The following is a 17,902-nucleotide window of genomic DNA, read 5'->3' on the forward strand; positions in this document are numbered from 1 at the left end:
TCGATGCTTCTTTTACAGTCGTAAACTACTATCGCAATCCATAATTCCTAAAATATATAATACCCAACAAGCTGAAACCGCAAAAGAAGAAAAGTTTGAAAAAACCATGACGTCAGAGCATATACGCGAGAGACTCGTGTAGCTAGTCTAACTACGCGCTTCTCGGAATCGCCTTCGTTAAACGTCTTTTGACAAATGGCAAAATTACTCGAACCTAATTTTTTATCAATATGTTAATCTAAAGTGAATTATTTTGATACCCTGCACAAAGAGACCGTATCACAGAGCTTTTTACATTGTATTTTTTTCTGCAAAGTAATCATTTTAATTGTCGAAATCGTTTTTTTTTTCTTATGGAGACATTGAGCTGGGCTACGCTCGTTCAGTGTATGATATAACTGTAAATAAAAAACAAACCAGTTTCGTATCATCTATAATTTGCATGTTTCGTTTATTCTTGACTCCATGGCGAGAATAATTATTGCGCTGCACAGTTATTTCTTGAATACAAGCCTCCTCAGTGTTTCTGCGTGATTAAACATTTTTTTGTCGTAAGCCAAGGCAATCAGACCTACTCTTGCCGCAATCAACGAGATATTTTCAAACAAAGAATAAAAAGTAATAAGAATCTAAAGAATCGAAGTTTCAAACACTTGCCTACAGGTCAAGAAAAAGTAAGCTCGATCTTATCCCGTCCGTCCCAGGACAAACGATGAAACTCGGTGAAAAAAAATCAGAAACAGAAAGCCATCCAAGATAATCTGCAGCACATCAGGCAGGCTTATTACATGTTAAATAATAGCGTCTCATTAGCGGCCGTTTAATCGCCGCCACTCGCAACGGCCATAAATATCTCCGGCGTCGACTAGACCAGCCGTGTGTGAGAAAATGCTCGATTCGAAAATATGACGATCCCGCCGTTGGTATAAACCCGAGAAACTCTGCTCCTATCGCGATGACTCGAGCGGCAATTATACCTACTGCTAGAAGGAGGAGGCAAAAAGTCGATCGAAGCCAACGATCGTCGTTAAGGATGACCTTGCGTCGTTTCCGCTTAGATCTGTGTAAATATGTGACTGCGGTTCTGGGCTTGCGGGGATCCAGTTGATTTACCGAAATTACCTCTGCTGGAAAGTTTCGGATTTTCGATGAGGTGATTGCGATATTTCGGAATTTCCTCGATCTCGGCGTTTAGGTATTGTAATTATGAAGAGATACGGGACAATGTGTTTTCATAATTTATTGTATAATAATTTATGAATTTACCGATGCGCCTGGCTGATTCACACCGATGCCTTATTTGGATTGTTTTTGTTGTAGAGAATACTGTAGCGTATAGAAGTATGAGTGGTATTGGAACAAAACTAAAATTGATTACATTTCCATAAAAATATAATTATTAACCCAAATCATAGTGAGGAGTTTTCGAAAACACGGTACACAGCAAACGCAGAGATACCTCCCGGCTAACGCAAATAGGTATTAGCGGCGCTACAGATCCTCACGTCCGGAAAGACCGGTATGGTATATCGTGAAACCAAATAAAAGTGTATAACGCAGGTCTATACGCACAATCCATTACGCCACGTAAAAATCACTGCACTCTTCCATAGCCTTGAACGAGTACTTGGAAAAGTTATTGCCCCGATTCTCAACAAGCCTCTACAAGGGAAAACCCGATAAAACGATTTTTACACAATCGTAATGATTCAACGGAGAACCGGTTCGGCGCTTATCCTTTTGACTCCGGTACACGCTTCGTAGATTAAATTTTCTCGCTATAAAGGCCAAGTTTAATACTCCGATTAGACAGTCAATTTTCGAATCACTCTCTCTCTCTCTCTCTCTCTCTCTCTCTCTCTCTCTCTCTCTCTCTCTCTCTCTCTCTCTCACCTCTCGCACATGAATAATACAGTCGCGGATTAATTATAGCTTACCTGTTGAACATGAGATCAAAGTTCAATTATTCCCCAAACTTTAAAAATACGCGAATAAATCAATAAGCTATAAGATACCTATAGAAAAGGACAATAGAGAAATCGGTGTAATCGATGCAGCGATGAACGCGCTCGTTCTTGGGGGGATTTCAAAACCACTGGGGAGTCCCCAGAACAAGATCGGCGACCGCGAAGAGTGGGATATCGATACGCAACGTCTCGCGATTCACGCGCACGCCTGCGTTTTTCGCCGTAAAGCGCGCAACGCGTGACCGTAGAGTTGCTCTTGAATTCATATGAATGGGCCTTGTAATACATATAGCCGTGCCGGAGCAAAGTTTGGGGGATTCTCTGAATGGACGGCCAATTTTTTTCTATTTTTGCTAATAGAGTTGCGGTTACTATTGAGTATACCTGTGCCAAATATAAGTATACTTAATTTTTTTACTTATGGAGTGAAGTCTTCTTGCTTGGGTTTTCCAGCAGGAAATGCGATGTACAAAAATAATTTGAAATGCGACTGAAAATAAAATGTTCAAGACGTGTGAAGTACATGAAAATTGCAAATAACGTTGATATATATTGAAAAACATTTTTTATACGAAGATTATTCATCATGTTTTCACTGCTGGACCGCTAGCACTGATTGTCAATCAGTTTATCCCTATTGCTATTTATCTGAGTCTGATATTGAGCGACTGAAAACAATAAACAAATAAAAATCACTCAAAAATATGTTAAACGTGATAATGCTTTGAAAATATGAGTTATCAGGTCACTGCCACAGACATGATAATTAATGCTCTTGGCTTGGTTCGATGAAAGATTTTTGCTACTAACTTCAATGACTTTCATAGTACGAAATCTTAATTTTAGATTTCTCGATGCAACAATAAATTGTATTTAAATTTGAATGCATACAGTAGAAACATGTCCATAGTTTTCACTATAAAAATCACTATTAAAATGGTGTGCTCGTCACCGAATTATACATGTTTGTATGTTTGTTTGTCGCTTAATTTTGAAGATTTGACCTAAATTTCTATTCCAAACGATAATCCAATGTGACTTATATTATCACTTTCTGCACCATTACATATGATAATGATTTCCCCCTCTATATTGATTTGTTTACAGTAGGTAGTGCACGTGTAGCGATAACACGAGATACAAAAAAGTTCGTTTCTGTTATTGTGGATACTGTCTCTGCGATAACGCGAAATCTTTACTGGTCCAGTTTTCTTATAACTACAGAAACGTAGTAACTCATCTTCCGACTCCTATAGACATAATAGAAAGTAATCAAACCATTATCCAATAAAACTTTCCGAATAACGTTTTTTTTTCGTAAAGCAGATATCATCTGTTTACACGAGGTACTGAAAAAATATTATTAATTACCAGCACGACATACATAAATCTAGATCAAAGGTTTTCAAGGCCCCTTAATACGTCGACTTCTTTTATCTCCTTCTGCGGATGCGAAGATGCCGCGTTAATGTTTATGGAAATTAAAACGAGAAAAAATAATCATCGTTCTATACATATAAGAATTTTTTTGCAGTATCAAGTATCTCATTGTAAATTTATATGGCTAGACTGTTTAATAGAGATAACGAATTTTTACACTATTAGGAGAATTATAATTTCAAATTTCGGGATTATTTTGTTTGCCTATAACCATAAGTAGCATTAGGAAAATAACGTTTAATCTCAGGTTTACAAATCGGCGTGCTTTAGCAACAATCAAATTCAAATTCAATGCTCGTGTTAATTTACATGAAAGACTATAATACATTAATCGAAAGGAAAAACCAAACACCGTTTATGCGCGAAAGAAATTTACAATTCCAAAAGATCACAATCGCGCCGAGAAAAACTGCTAATTTTAGCTTAACGTTCGAGCTCTTCCATTCCATTCCATAACGCAAGCCAAAAGTCCACGATTCTCGAAACTCGTCCATATACACCGACACATATTACACGATCATCGCTTTAACCTTCTTACACTTTCAACGATCTTGTATTAAGCGTATCCGACTCTGTACGTCATCCTGCGCTCGATTTCTGAACGCCGTCGGATTTTCCCAGGCTTATTAATTACCTTTTGAAAATAGCGGAGTTTTTTTCGATTTGGGAAATCTCTGCGCTTTGCAGGAAGAAGCTGTTATGATGAGCGAGAACGTTATTGTTTCCGTGTATTATTGCACGTTGTGGGCAATAATTTATGTTAGTGTAATTGGATAGTGAAAATGTTCGCGTTTCAGAGATCAATGATTGATATAGAGAAGAGTAAAAAAATGATTCCCAGAAAAGAACGTTAAAGGAATCGCATGGGGAGACGAAGTTGCTGAATTTCTTCCTTTTTTTCTATGAATATATCACTGGGATTTATGATTGTTACTTCGTAATATAGCCGTTAAACTTCTTTTTATGACGCGAGATAGTTTGAGGAAAGAACGTCGTCGCAGTGCTTTTGAATGATGGAACATTGTATTTTCGTGAGGATTATGCATAAAGCGATACTGATGTGATTGGCAGCTCGGATGTCAGTCAAGGAAATTGATAGAATCCGCTTATATAGATACTTTGTTTATAGTACCTTGCAGATTAAGTGAATAATCAATGCATGACGGGACAAAAAATACATCAAGTACGATGTAGTTTCCGTAATAGTGTGTACTTTATAAATATTGAGGACTATGATAGTTTTGTAGCCCTATTCAAATATCTTTATAAAGTATTATTTACGTTTCCGGCATTTTAGATATGTTTTTAAGTGGCCATAACAGTAGACCACACGAGTTCGTCCACGCGTTGCCCTGCTATGTTGTTCAATTAAAAAATAATTAACGAAATTAATGTTCAAAATTTGAAACCTGCATTGTGCAAAACTTATAATGCACGAGAAAATGCATTTCTATGTTGAAATAAAAAATGCTCGTAGATAACGAGATTCAAAAGCAAAAGCACTTCTGTTTCTAAAACCGCTGATGATAGAGTAATACATGCTCTAATGCGAATGCGACTCACCACACTGTACATCGTGCAAAAAGTTTTCCGCGCCGATAACTCCGAAATGCCAACAGGGCAAAGCAGCTAGACTCACCACTGAAAATAAAGCTCGCCAAGGGATTCAAGCTCTTCACGGGTCAAGTATAAGCTTCCAGCAGCCGCACTTTGGTTTTCGGAACTCCGAGCTCCGTGGCGTAAACGAGAGAGGATTATCAGCAGCGAGAGCCGGGCCTTAACACACATGCTGCCGCTCGTGGCCTTGGGGGATTTTGTTGTTCCGCGGATGATCGTTTTCGAGAATCGAGAGACGACGACAGCGTCTCTCGCGCCGGAGCAAGACGAAGAAGAAGGAGAGACGCGCGTGTATAGCCGGGCCAGCGGCTGGGGTGGGAGGCGATGTATAAGAGCACCCGAGAATCACTGGACGGACATCACAGTCTCGCAAACATGCGTCAGTTTCGGATAGTCTTCGGCCTTTTGGCCATCCTCGCTCTAGCGCAAGGTAATTATTCTTACGAGGAAATTTAGTGATCGATCGACTATCGATTTGGACTTGATGTACATACGTGTGGAGGGATATCGTTGTGTTTGAAATTCGCGCGTTTTGTGGCTTCATTAGAAATTTATCGAAGCAGACAGTCTGTACTCGGCGAAATAGAGTTTTTTTTAATATTTAAGATAAAAAATAATTCAACTAATAACAAAAAATTTACTTACAGCCTTCCAGCCACGCGACAGGCGCTACGCCGGTCACGGCGGTGTAGCATCCGCAGCCAGCTCCTCGAGCTCCTCGTCGAGCTCGTCGAGTGCTTTCGGCGGCAGCGGAACCCACACCAAGACCGACTCTCACGCAACCGGTGGTGCGACCGCCGACGCCAAAGCAACGGCTCTCGGTGCCAATGACGGAATCGTCTTCCAGGACGGCGGCTTCGGCGGCGGTCAATACGGCGGTGGACACTACGGCGGTGGTAACTTCGGCGGTGGTCACGGAGGCGGTGGCTTCGGTAGTGGCCAGTACGGTGGTCAATACGGTGGTGGACACGGTGGAGGCTTCGGCGGCAACCAAGGAGGTGAGTACCAGTTGGGTGCCGAGTGGATGGTCGTGATGAGATTATTGGATGAGTTTGAAGGAAGTTCGCTCGGTTGCTGGGAATGTTTTGATTTACATGTACTTGGCTGTGGGTTTGTTTTCTTTTTAGAGGGGAATTTGAAATTCAAATGAGCGACGGGTGACTCGGACCGATCTTGAAAACTTGTGTTTGTAAAAATAGAGATAAGTGCCGTTATGCTGATTCGTGCGTGAATACATGTTTTTTTTCTCCATTTTTTTTAATATGTATATCTACTCTTTTGTTACTGTTTATAGTTGTTGTTATCCTTGACGAGTAAGGTACAGTATTGACTTTTGTGTAATCACGCACTCGCTTATGTATATAAAAGCAATCCGAATACAAGGAAAATGCACGTTAATGTTAGAAATGATCAACCATCCAATCGCACACACGACATTCACGCTACTATTACGAAAAAAGTTCATTTTTGAAATACTACGGGCTATGAAAAATGTCAATAATGAAGTTCACAACTGTGAACTCTTCTGATTCGATTATAAAAGTGGTTTCTTGATACAACTTACATATAAATGGAACTCTCAATTCTATGACGAATAAATCATTAAACAAACTTTTTCTCATCTGTTCCAGGCTTCGGTGGAGCAGGCGGTTTCGGCGGATCCGGCGCAGGTGCCAACGCTAACGCCAATGCCAACGCTGCGGCTAACGCCAACGCCGGTGCCGGTGCCGGTGCCGGTGGATTCGGCGGCGGTCACGGTGGCGGAGTAGTCCCTGTCGGCTCAGTTGGTGGTGCCATCGGTGGTGGTCCCGGCTTCGGCGGTGGTCACTCCGGAGGTTTCGTCGAAGGTGGACACCAAGGAGTCGGTGGCTTCGTCGAGGGTGGACACGGTGGTGCCGGTGGATTCGGCGGCCAAGGTGGACACTACGGCGGCGGCAGTGGATTCGGTGGTCAGCAGGGAGGACACTACGGCGGCGGCGGTTTCGGCGGTGGTCCCGTCGGTGGTGCCATCGGTGGAGTTGGCCCAGTTGGTGGTGCCATCGGAGGAGCTAACGCCAACGCCAACGCTAACGCCAATGCCGCAGCTGGCGCCGGTGGATTCGGCGGTGGTCACGGAGGTGGTGTTCCCCTCGGCGGTGGTGGCTATACCGGTGGAATCGGCGGTGGAAACGGAGGATTCGGTGGTGGCAACTACGGCGGTGGTCACTCCGGTGGTTTCGGCGGCGGTGTACCCGTCGGTGGATACGGAGGCAGTTTCGGCGGTGGCAACGCTGGTGCCAGTGCTAACGCTGCGGCTAACGCCAACGCTGGTGCCGGTGGTTCAGGAGGTGGATTCCCAGGTGTGTATTTTTAATTGCAAATTTAATATAATAATATGGATTATTGGAAATCACGAGTTGTATCAAGAAGTTTTGAATATTTTAATTTAGAGGAATTATTATCGCGGCATATTCTTCCATCATCATCGACATTATTCGAGCACATCTTGTTATTTTTCTAATAGCACAGTTATGTACAGTCTGCACGATATGATTCAATACCTGTGACTAATCGTTAAATAGCACTGATAAGACAACGGACGAGTACAATATACGTTTGTAAACAAATTTCGATTTATTTCGCAGGTGGATTCGGTGGAGCTGTCCCATACGGCGCCCCGTACGGTGGAGCCGGCGGTTTCGGTGGAAGCGGTGCTACCGCTAGTGCGAATGCTAACGCCAACGCCAATGCCAACGGTGTCGGGTAAGTCGAACGTTTTCCTCCCGTTTTATCTGCCCGGTGTATAAAACTTGGAATATTTCGCCGCGCGATATCCTTTCTATCAGGAAAGTTCATCCCGGTGACTCGGCTCTCGTATATTTTTATCGATGTCTATACTCCGATAACGAAATTAGCAACACAGCAAAAAAAAGCTCACTCCAACATGGGAATACTGATTACCGATGCGAGGTCGACCTCGTCGTCAATTTTTCTCTCTCCCGTAATCCGCGCGTGATTTTTTTCTAAGACTCCCGACCTTGATACTTCCGGGAAGAGGCTTTATTTATCATATATCGTTAATTTAGCGCAAATGCGCGCACGCGCGATTAGCCTGACAGGCGGACGCTTCTATTTTCTGCGTTTTTATTGCAACGTTGTGAAAAAAAACGCCTGCCCGGCTCGTCGAGCGTTGGGAGTGTGTTATTGTTATGTTAACAAGTCGGCGCGTACGTTATCCTAAACGCCTTGAGTATAATCTCCGTGTATTCAGCTATTCTCGTAATGAGCCGCTTTAAAATCTCAATTAGACTGCGCGTATCTCATAACCAATTATTACCAGCTGCTTCTTCAAATGAGCTTTGCTGCTCCGAATACGAGAACGAGCCCCTTCATTTGCTTCACAAAACCGTACCCATTTATTCATGTTCCTCGAATTTTCAAATTTCAGTCTCTTCTCTCGTATCAACGCCGACGACGAGGCCGAAGTCAAGGAGAAGGGCACCGTCACCGACGCCAAGGGTGTCTTCAGCAGCAGCAGCTCCAAGGTCGATTCGACCGGCAAGGGAACCTATGAAGTCTCCGCTGGCAAGATCCCCGCGTAAACGCATCATCGAACATCTTTTTTTTACTAAGAAAACTCGAAAAAAAAATTGTTGAGCAACGGCGAGAGAAGCAATCGATATCTTTCGTCGCGCGCGTTTTTTTTACGAAAAAAAAATCAGGATGAGTCAAAAATCATTGACGACACTACCCTATCTTCAGGGTGGGATGTATAAACATTCCTTTCTTTAAATGATACGCTTGAATTATTATATACTCGCCGCGCGAATCGCGGCTCTCGATTAACGCATTTCGTTTGTTATGCGTGACGTGAGAGAGGAAAAAGAGAACGAGGTCGGCCCTGGTCTCTCTCTCTCTCTCTCTCTCTCTCTCTCTCTCTCTCTCTCTCTCTCTCTCTCTCTCTCTCTCTCTCTCTCTAGCGATTAAGATCCGAGCTCATGGCATTTGCAAATCGAATCTCTCACGCTCGCTGAGTAATTACTTAAGTCTATAAGTGAATCGCATTGTGATATTAATAAACGTCGATGACTTTGAAAATCATGCTGTTTTATCTCTTGTTGTGCTCATGTCTCTGTGTCATTGTTACCTAATCCCCTCATCCTGTACACACACTTGTTGAAGATCGTGTAGATGTTGGCGTTGTTGTTTCGCTTTTGGATTATTCATGCAAATGATGGAAAATCGTCTGTTTTTGTTTACGAATTTACGCATTTTCTTATATTTTTTCAAATCAGATGATCGTGCACTTTGATTGTTATCTATTTATTCTCTAATTATATATCAAATATAAAAGAAAAGAAATTAACGCAATTTCATAAATAAATGCTTATGATTTGTAATCGTTTAGTTTGAGATACACGTACTTCGAGTGTAATAGCGAAAATCCCCAACCATTAAAGAAACATTAAGCCGCGCGCCGTCTAATGAATCGCTAATTGGTTTAACGTACAAAATATGAAGGTGAGCTCGTACTTCCCCACCGCGTCATCGCCAATCGTATTTCTATTTGACGTTTTCATTTGTTCGCCAACGACGAATGATTAACACCTAACGTATAGACAGTTTTTATGCTTTCTCAGAATCCATGTAAAACCTGCATATTATATAATATGTACTAAATTTAAAAATGAGTTTGAAGACTACCTAAAATTAAAATATAATAATATCAAAGCACGAAAACTGAAGAACTATATAAAGTTATGAGGCTATTAAATTCGTGTCAATATTTTGCAAAGTTTAATAAACATAAACAGGATAATTCATCTACATGATATCATCTAATCCGAACTTTATCTTCAGTCTATTAATTTTATTGTATAGACTGACGTAATAAGAAGCATAGACTCACGGGTGGTGGAAAAAATAAAAAACCAAAAGGAAAGCACTAGAAAGGGTCAGCCGGAGGTCAAGGATAAGAGCTCGAATCTCGCACGAGTTATCAAGTGCACTGTTGCGCAACGAAAAATATGCCAATGATGGGGCTCTTTTCCCCAGTTTCATGACAAAGTGTCTTATCCATAAAAAAAACATGACAAAGTGTCTTATCCATAAAAAAAACATGACAAAGTGTCTTATCCATAAAAAAAGTTGTATTGACGAGGCTGTAAAGAAATGTAAAGCGTGAAAAATGTTTGGGCGGTAGTTTGATGTATTGTAACATCATGCAATCGACAGAAGAATGAGGAAACTGGGTTTGGTTTTAATAATCAATTGATTTTAAAAGAATGTACGCGTTTTTCATTATTAAAAATTTATAAAATCATTTTTTGTTTTAAAAACCACACACGTGTCTCTGTCTAATGCACAGCAAAATGAGAAAAACTATAAAACCTCCCATTAGCAGCGCAACGCACATCTCCTAATCGCCGTTGAAAATCGCAAGCGATAACAATAAAAAATAACCAGCAGAGGAGGAAGTTCGAAATAGCACCAGCGCAATAGAGAGAGAGAGAGAGAGAGAGAGAGAGAGAGAGAGAGAGAGAGAGAGAGAGAGAGAGAGAGAGAGGCGAAGATGAAGGCGCCGAGACGAGGCTAAAAATTAATTTTGCGCTAGATGTCGATGAATAATGCATGAAGTTCGCGCGGTTCTTCGACAAAATGAATAGCAAATATTTCGCGCCGCTCTTTAGTGTATTTGAAAATGAAAAATATTTCATTATGTTTCCTCCTTTTGTGCGAACTAGGAACCACGCAAGTAACTCTTATATGTTCGTTGACCTTTTCGAGTTGACGTGCGTAACGTTCGTCTTTGGGATTTCTATTCGGGGCGGTCGAGTTCTTACGAATTTTGTGGAAGTAAGAGAATTGTGGCGGTTAATCTATAGAAATATGAGAATTGTAATTGCTAATATGTTGGAAGGACAGTTAGTAAACTATTGTATTAATTACGGAGGTCCATAGAACAAACACATTTGAGTGACCTTTAGAACATTTTCGCACAGAAACCAATGTGCGGACGTAATTATAGTTTTAAAATTTTTCTGTTTCAAGCGGAATCATTAAACTCTTTGTGCTGGTTTCTAAAAAAAGAATTTAATTTTACGCGTTCAGAATTATTTAGCATTTAATATTTCAGAAGTTTTTCTTGATCCCTTATGGATAGAGGTGAAAAGCAGTACTACTTTCTAAGCTATACAACCTTTAACAGTAACACCAATAAAAGCATTTATAAACCTCCAAAGTACAACAGAATATAAATTTAACAAAAATCTCATTTGAATAAATAACTTCTATCGTTGTATTCAAGTGGTTTTAAGAAGCATGAAATTTCAAAGTTGTTTGATGGTAATCAAAATTCTACATCACGCTTATTTAATGAAGATAGAATTTAAAGAAAGGTACGATCTGCTTACTAGTAAAATAACTAGAGATTCTCATGTTAATCAAGCAGCAATTTTTCTTACTGGCAACAGTTCTCTTGCTAGTGCCCGACAACAATACTTCATTGAAAGTATGAATTTACAAATCCCGATCAAGTTAATAGCTACAAGTGAAATCCTAAGTTCATTTGAACATTCGATTCAAAGTATGTTGGAACTAAAAAATGAGGGATCAATAACTGTATTTATATGTTTGCTAGCACGATTTGATGTAAAACAAATACACAATTATTTTGAATGGTTCGCTCGACTTGCACCAACATTGGTGCGTCCTAAATTCTTACTAGTGATTTTTATGGACACTATTCATAGTATAGTAGAAATGCAAGATATACTATTCAGAGCTTGGGTATTAAAGTATCTTGACTTTTCAATTGTACAAATTAATTTGTACAAGATCTTAATCTTCAATTATAATCCTTTCAAGAATATCTACAGTACAGAACCTTTTAATACAGCTACCGATATTTTCCCTGATAAATTGATCAATCTTTATGAATACCCGTTAAAATTACTCGTTTATCATCAGCCACCTTTCTGTAGACTTCATATAAATGAGAAGGGAGAAACATTGAATGTAGATGGAAGCGATTACTCTTTTCTAGAGATGTTTTCTCAGAGAATGAATTTTAAACTAGCACTGGTGAAATTACTCCCTAATAAATCTATTAATTACGATTTATTAACTAGTGATCTGCGAAATGGCACTGTAAATTTAATAGCGAAATCATACTTGCAAACGATCTTGTCTAATTCAAATGTGACTGTAGGGAGATTTTATACGACCAATTGTTATGTAGTTATATAACTGTATATGTACTAAATATGTAAGTATTAAGATATTGTTTTATATTAATGAAAAGCGTTCTTTTCATGTATAACTAATTCAGTAAGAAAAGTATTTTGTTGAAAAAATTTGTTGTGCACGTACTAAAAGAATCGATAAATACTAGCTGATTTTCTTTCAAGCATTTATATTTTTCATGGCGGCCTAACTGCGTAAAAGCACTTATATATACAAAATCGATTTAAAATAATGTTTTCTTGTAAGGCTGAGAAAGTCTTCTAGAAAAGTTTAGTGTGTTGGTTTACTCTTAAAAGAATTGTTGAAACCTGAATTTTCAAATATATTTTGTGCTATAAATAATGCTTGTATCAATTTACTAAATATGAAACTCCATACTTGGGCTATTGTCCTAAACGTTGTGTATTATGTTAATTCGATCAAACCAGATTGGAAAAACTCATTGAATATACTAGTCAATAAAATTACTAAAAATGCTCACCAAATAGTAATATTTACTAACAATAATAATTCAAAGACCCAAATTCAACAAAATTTCATCCAAAAGCTTGGAAGTAATACATCGACAATACTATTTTCTGTGGAACACTCTAAAAGTTTTCATGCAGACATAATACAAAGTTTCTCTTAACTAACAAATCCGAGATCCTCAACATTATACATAATTCTAGTAGAAAAACTTAATCCATTTCGAGTAAACGAATACTTAGAATATTTTGCACTACTTTCGCCCTTGTATACCCGCCCTAAATGCTTATTAATAGTTTTTGATAATTCAATAATCAACGAGCACGAAATGAAAGCAGTTTTGGTAAATGCTTGTGCATTAAAGTATCTCGATTTTTCAGTAATACATATTCACTCGAGTAATCTTATAGTTTACTATTATAATCCTTTTATAAACTTGTATATTTTCGAACATCTTGATTATAATTCTGATGTTGTTCCTAATAAATTAATAAATCTGCATCAGTATTCACTTACAATTCTCATTTACCATGATCCGCCATTTTGTAGAGTTGAAAGAAATAATAGAGGTGAAATAAAAAAAATCGATGGAGCAGATTATTCGTTTTTAAAAACTTTTTCTCAAATAATGAATTTCAAATTTGTGTATGCTTTGATGTCTCGAAGTGAATTCAAATCTATCAATTCGGTGATCAATATGGCACAAAAGAATAAAGCAAATATTTTATCTAAATCATTAACAGCATCGGTCGGACACAGCACCAATATGACACTAGGTACGTCTTATACCAACAGTTTTTATGTAGTTATAGTACCTGCTTTGACTATTGAAAAAATAAAAATGAATTCAGATATATTTGTAAATTTGTTGATTACTATCTTTGCTCTCGTCTTTTTTTGGAAAGCTTTGAACGTTTTCAATTTTCGGAATCATCATTTACTGTGTTAGACATATTCCAAATTCTGTTAAGCGTTACACATGATAAAGTGTCTCAAAAATTTTCTGGGAGAATAGTTTTATATTTATTGATTATATTTTCAATGTTGTATTTTTCTGACAATTTCGCGAAAATGACAGATATCCAAATACAATGCGATGAAATCACTTTCGATTCGTGGGAAGATATTGAGAAATCAGGATTGCCAATATACAGCTTTGCCAAATTTATTGAGACAGTAAACAGAAACAAATCAAAAATTAGCAAAGGGTCAGAAGATTATTTGTATTATGCCATATTTATATTCTAAATATCTTGTGAATCTATACAACAGTCTTCGTTATTCAGCTAAAATGAAGATTACGAAACTTCTGTTATTTACTGATAGTACGGTTTTTCTTTACGAAAAATCAAGTCCGTACATTGAAAGATTTGATCAAATCACGCAAAGGATTGTTCAACACGGCTTTTTAGAATCTTGGAAATTCCGAACAAAGTATTGGTTTAAGTTTTCGAAACTAAAAAGAGAAAACGCTGATCAGACATTTGATAATCAACCTATTAATATTGCGACCCCATTGAGTATCATTGCAATTTCTGGTTACTTTATATCATCAATAATTTTTGTTGGTGAATGTCTGATCAAATATTATAAAATGAAATGTATTCATTTCAAAACATCTATTTTTCCAATAAAATAGTATTTATCAGTGAAAACTTAGCAGTTTGACTGAAGCAAATGATTTCACCTCTAACAAAAATCTATGACCTTTTAACGATTTTTCTTGCTGTCACTTGTAGGATATTTATGCATATAAAAATTGTTAATCAATACTGATCAATACTGTCCATACTACACAGTTAAACAGAAAGTAAACTTCTGATACACGGAAAGCAAAATAAATGCAAAGTAAAATACAAAACATATTTCTTTTTTTATAAATTCTATTTATTCGTATCGTATAAAAAACAAAATAAATACTTAATACTGATTCATCGATTTCTAGGGACACACAATACGCAACCACTCACATCTCGCATCCCAGTGAAGTGTGCCAGACATCCATCATCAATTACGCGACACAGTCATATATAAGTGATCTATCAGTCCTTAAAAATGATTGAGTCCGTAGAGTCACGGCTCCTTGCAGCCGCAGATTCGACGACATCGGAGTCATTGGACTCTTCCTTATCGAAACCACTCCTGTAGAGCCAAGGTTGCTGGTAAGGCGCTGGCCGGTTGAAGCCAAAAGGACCACCGGGATACTGTTGTCCTCGGAAACCGCCGTTACCACCTGCAGTCGCTGAAGAGGATACTGCTGAGGACGAGGCACCTGTGGAACATTCACATGAATTGAGACATTATAAATTGAAGTGCTTTGAAAATGTATTTTACTACATCCAGCCTATATCTACTGATTTCCATTCAACATGTAATGCTAAGCTTGTTAATAAAGTGTGTCAAGTGTGATATTGATATTTGTGTCACGAACATCATGTGCTGGAAACATTACTTCTCGAACGTTATCTTCACCTTTTTTCAAGCCTCATATTTTATTTAGATTATACTAACTCGATTACTTGTACGCGAACAGCATTTCTTTTGAAAATAGTTGATTTCAGAAACTATTCGTCATACAAAAAAAAATACATTTCTTACCATGAGGGCTAGCGACGGCAGCAGCAGCGGCGGCTGAAGCACTAGCAACGGGGATGCCATTGACGAAGCTGGTACCCGCAGAAGCTGCAGCCGCAGAGGAACTTGCTCCACCATTGGGACCAAGCGACTGACTACCAGCTACGGCGTTAGATATGCTGTTACCACCGAAGCCTTGAGAATTCGCCTGAGCATTGGCGTTGGATTGTGAATTGCCGCCGAACGATGGGTAGCCCGATGGTCGAGGGTCATAGGGTGGTAGGTTTTCATAGTCGGGACCGTATCTGTCAAATTTGCGTTGAAAATATTTTTTAAATAAGATTTTCGTTAAAAGTTTCGTAAATTTTTGTTATAAACACATTTATAAAAGATGCCTTGAGTAAATTTCTCGAAAGTTGAAAGTAGGTTGCGAGTTAATAACTGTATACACACGAAGACGCGTCCCCGTTAATTATCGCTCTTTTTTTCATTAAAAAGATATTAAAGAGAAATTATGTTCGAAATACAGTTGAGCAAGAAGCTTTCTTCTTATGATAAGCAATCTTCAGAAGCACGCGTCAATGCTTGTCGCACTCTATAAAAATTTACAATCCTATATAACATTGAAAATCGCGAAACTAATCTCCAACAAGTCTCGAACTTCTCAGCACCAAATCTGCGAGTTCATCTCGCACACTTACCCTTGATTGGGATATCTTCCGCCAAAGTCGCCATGACCGCCAAAGCTGCCATGACCCGGCGCGTAGTCGGGCTTGTAAAAGTTCGGATAACCCGAGCCGCCGCCGCCGTTGGACGAAGAAACGGCGTTGCTGTTAGCGTTGGCCTGTGAATTGCCGAAGCCGTCTGACCAGGCCTGACTGTTGGCCTCGGCCTTGGCGTCGATCTGGTCTGGGAAGTAGAAGCCGCCCTGGTTTGCGAAGACTGAAAAAAAGGAAAATTTTTCAGGAATTATTTGAAGAGTCGCTGAGTGGATGCTGGGGTTTCTCGAGTGCGATCTTTGCCTGTTTGACGTTTGCTTTGCATTTTACTGCTCTATGTTTATTTTAACTCAGCGGTTTAGAAGGAAAGACCGCAGATCTTCTTTGAATGATAACTTATTCAGATAAGGATTGGGTTTTCCTACGCACAACGTCAATCGGCGTTAGAAAAAACTGAGTAAAAGTTTTTTTTTATATTACACATAAATTTGTAAAAATATCGATTATACTACGGAGAAGAATAATGCGTGTTCGATTCACACCACAGTATATGATTATATTGTATGTAAATATAAACGACGTACTATTATTATTCATATAAGATAACGTTTTACCGCATCGATTCAGTCATGAACAATTTTATAAGCCGCGAGTATTAATCGTGAAATATTGCTTGAATAATTACCCGCGCGTATGAACTGTTTACGACCATTTAGGCACGATTGTTATTTTTAAACCAATTTCGAGCTATTACAGCATTTAAATATGTTGACTTCACGGCTCTCAACTACAATTAAATCGTCTGTTTTTCATATTCTAAATCCATTATCATGCGAAAGTCAAAAGATCAAAAGGTATGCAGTTCTTTGTTATAAATTCCTGAAGGCAACTCATCATCTATAATTACGACAACGTCCTGACCGATTAGAGCTCTTTTACTTTTAAAAGAAAAAAAAAAGAAAGATCCACCCAATCGATCCGGACAAAAACAAATCTTAAAAATTACCAGTCATCACGCCGAGCAGGCAGCAAAAAATCGATAGCTTCAGATTCATCTTAGCTGATATACGGTCGATCCTCTTCTTCTCCAGACAAAAAAAAATAACGAGAACAAGACAGCACTCTAAACGTCGATCTCCTCAGTCGAAAAGATGGCGCAGGTAACGCTTGTATAAGCGTGTTGTATACCGACGCACTGGAATCTGTCACACGGCTGAACTACGACAAGTTCGACGCTCGACTGACCGGTCATCCCGACTCCTCTCCAACTTTATACGCGGCTCCTCCTTTCTCCTCGCGCGAGTGCGTGCACAGAGACAAAAGTGTCGCGAGTGCGCGAACCGAGAGTGCCGAAAATGCAAATGGAGATTTTCGGGCAAGGCTGCGGCTCTTTTCGACGCGAGGTTATCGAAACTGACGCAACCGGCTCTTGCTCCTCCCTCTTCTTTGCTAGGTACATATACTTTTTAAAGACACACGAGAGAATCTAAGAGAAAGAGAGAGAGGGGGAGATACAGTTCGCTGTGGTTTTCGCCTGGGGCCGCGAGGCTTGGAATTCCCTGACGCTCGCGTTCGAGTTCATTCATTCATTTTGTGTTTTCCGAGCCGTTCGATGATGATGATAATGTATATGAGTTGTGTATACTTATATAGGCGGATTCTCGGAAGGAGACGGCGCGAGCGGATTATCAGGTGCGCTAGTACGACTTGCCTTGACCTGATGGGCGATTGCGATCGGTTACTAAATGAGAACTGAGCTGATCCCATTTTCGACTCCACGGTTGTCCGGGTGCGTTGGCACGTGTGGGATGAACCGGATTGTTTGTAATTTTTATGCAGATACAGTATTGGAAGCGCCGTATAAAATGGTACGAAATTGAGGATTCTCAGTGT

General features: G+C 39.2%; 2 protein-coding genes across 2 annotated transcripts; one reads left to right on the forward strand and one right to left on the reverse strand.

Moving 5' to 3' along the window:
* Window positions 1-4,305: 4,305 nt before the first annotated feature.
* LOC100118695 (glycine-rich cell wall structural protein) lies at window positions 4,306-9,101 on the forward strand. Its single transcript, XM_001603816.6, has 5 exons — window positions 4,306-5,454; window positions 5,672-6,022; window positions 6,656-7,363; window positions 7,649-7,766; window positions 8,452-9,101. The coding sequence occupies exons 1-5, from the start codon at window positions 5,349-5,351 to the stop codon at window positions 8,603-8,605; spliced, it is 1,437 nt and encodes a 478-aa protein (XP_001603866.2). The 5' UTR covers window positions 4,306-5,348; the 3' UTR covers window positions 8,606-9,101.
* Window positions 9,102-14,581: 5,480 nt separating this feature from the next.
* On the reverse strand, window positions 14,582-17,444 carry LOC100115754 (glycine-rich protein A3). The gene is made up of 4 exons (XM_001603895.6): window positions 17,016-17,444; window positions 15,992-16,232; window positions 15,315-15,595; window positions 14,582-14,988 (listed from the first exon to the last, which is right to left on the reverse strand). The coding sequence occupies exons 1-4, from the start codon at window positions 17,062-17,064 to the stop codon at window positions 14,759-14,761; spliced, it is 801 nt and encodes a 266-aa protein (XP_001603945.1). The 5' UTR covers window positions 17,065-17,444; the 3' UTR covers window positions 14,582-14,758.
* Window positions 17,445-17,902: the final 458 nt, after the last annotated feature.

This window comes from Nasonia vitripennis, chromosome 4 (assembly GCF_009193385.2).
Source record: "Nasonia vitripennis strain AsymCx chromosome 4, Nvit_psr_1.1, whole genome shotgun sequence".
In the NCBI taxonomy this organism is placed as follows: domain Eukaryota; kingdom Metazoa; phylum Arthropoda; class Insecta; order Hymenoptera; family Pteromalidae; genus Nasonia; species Nasonia vitripennis.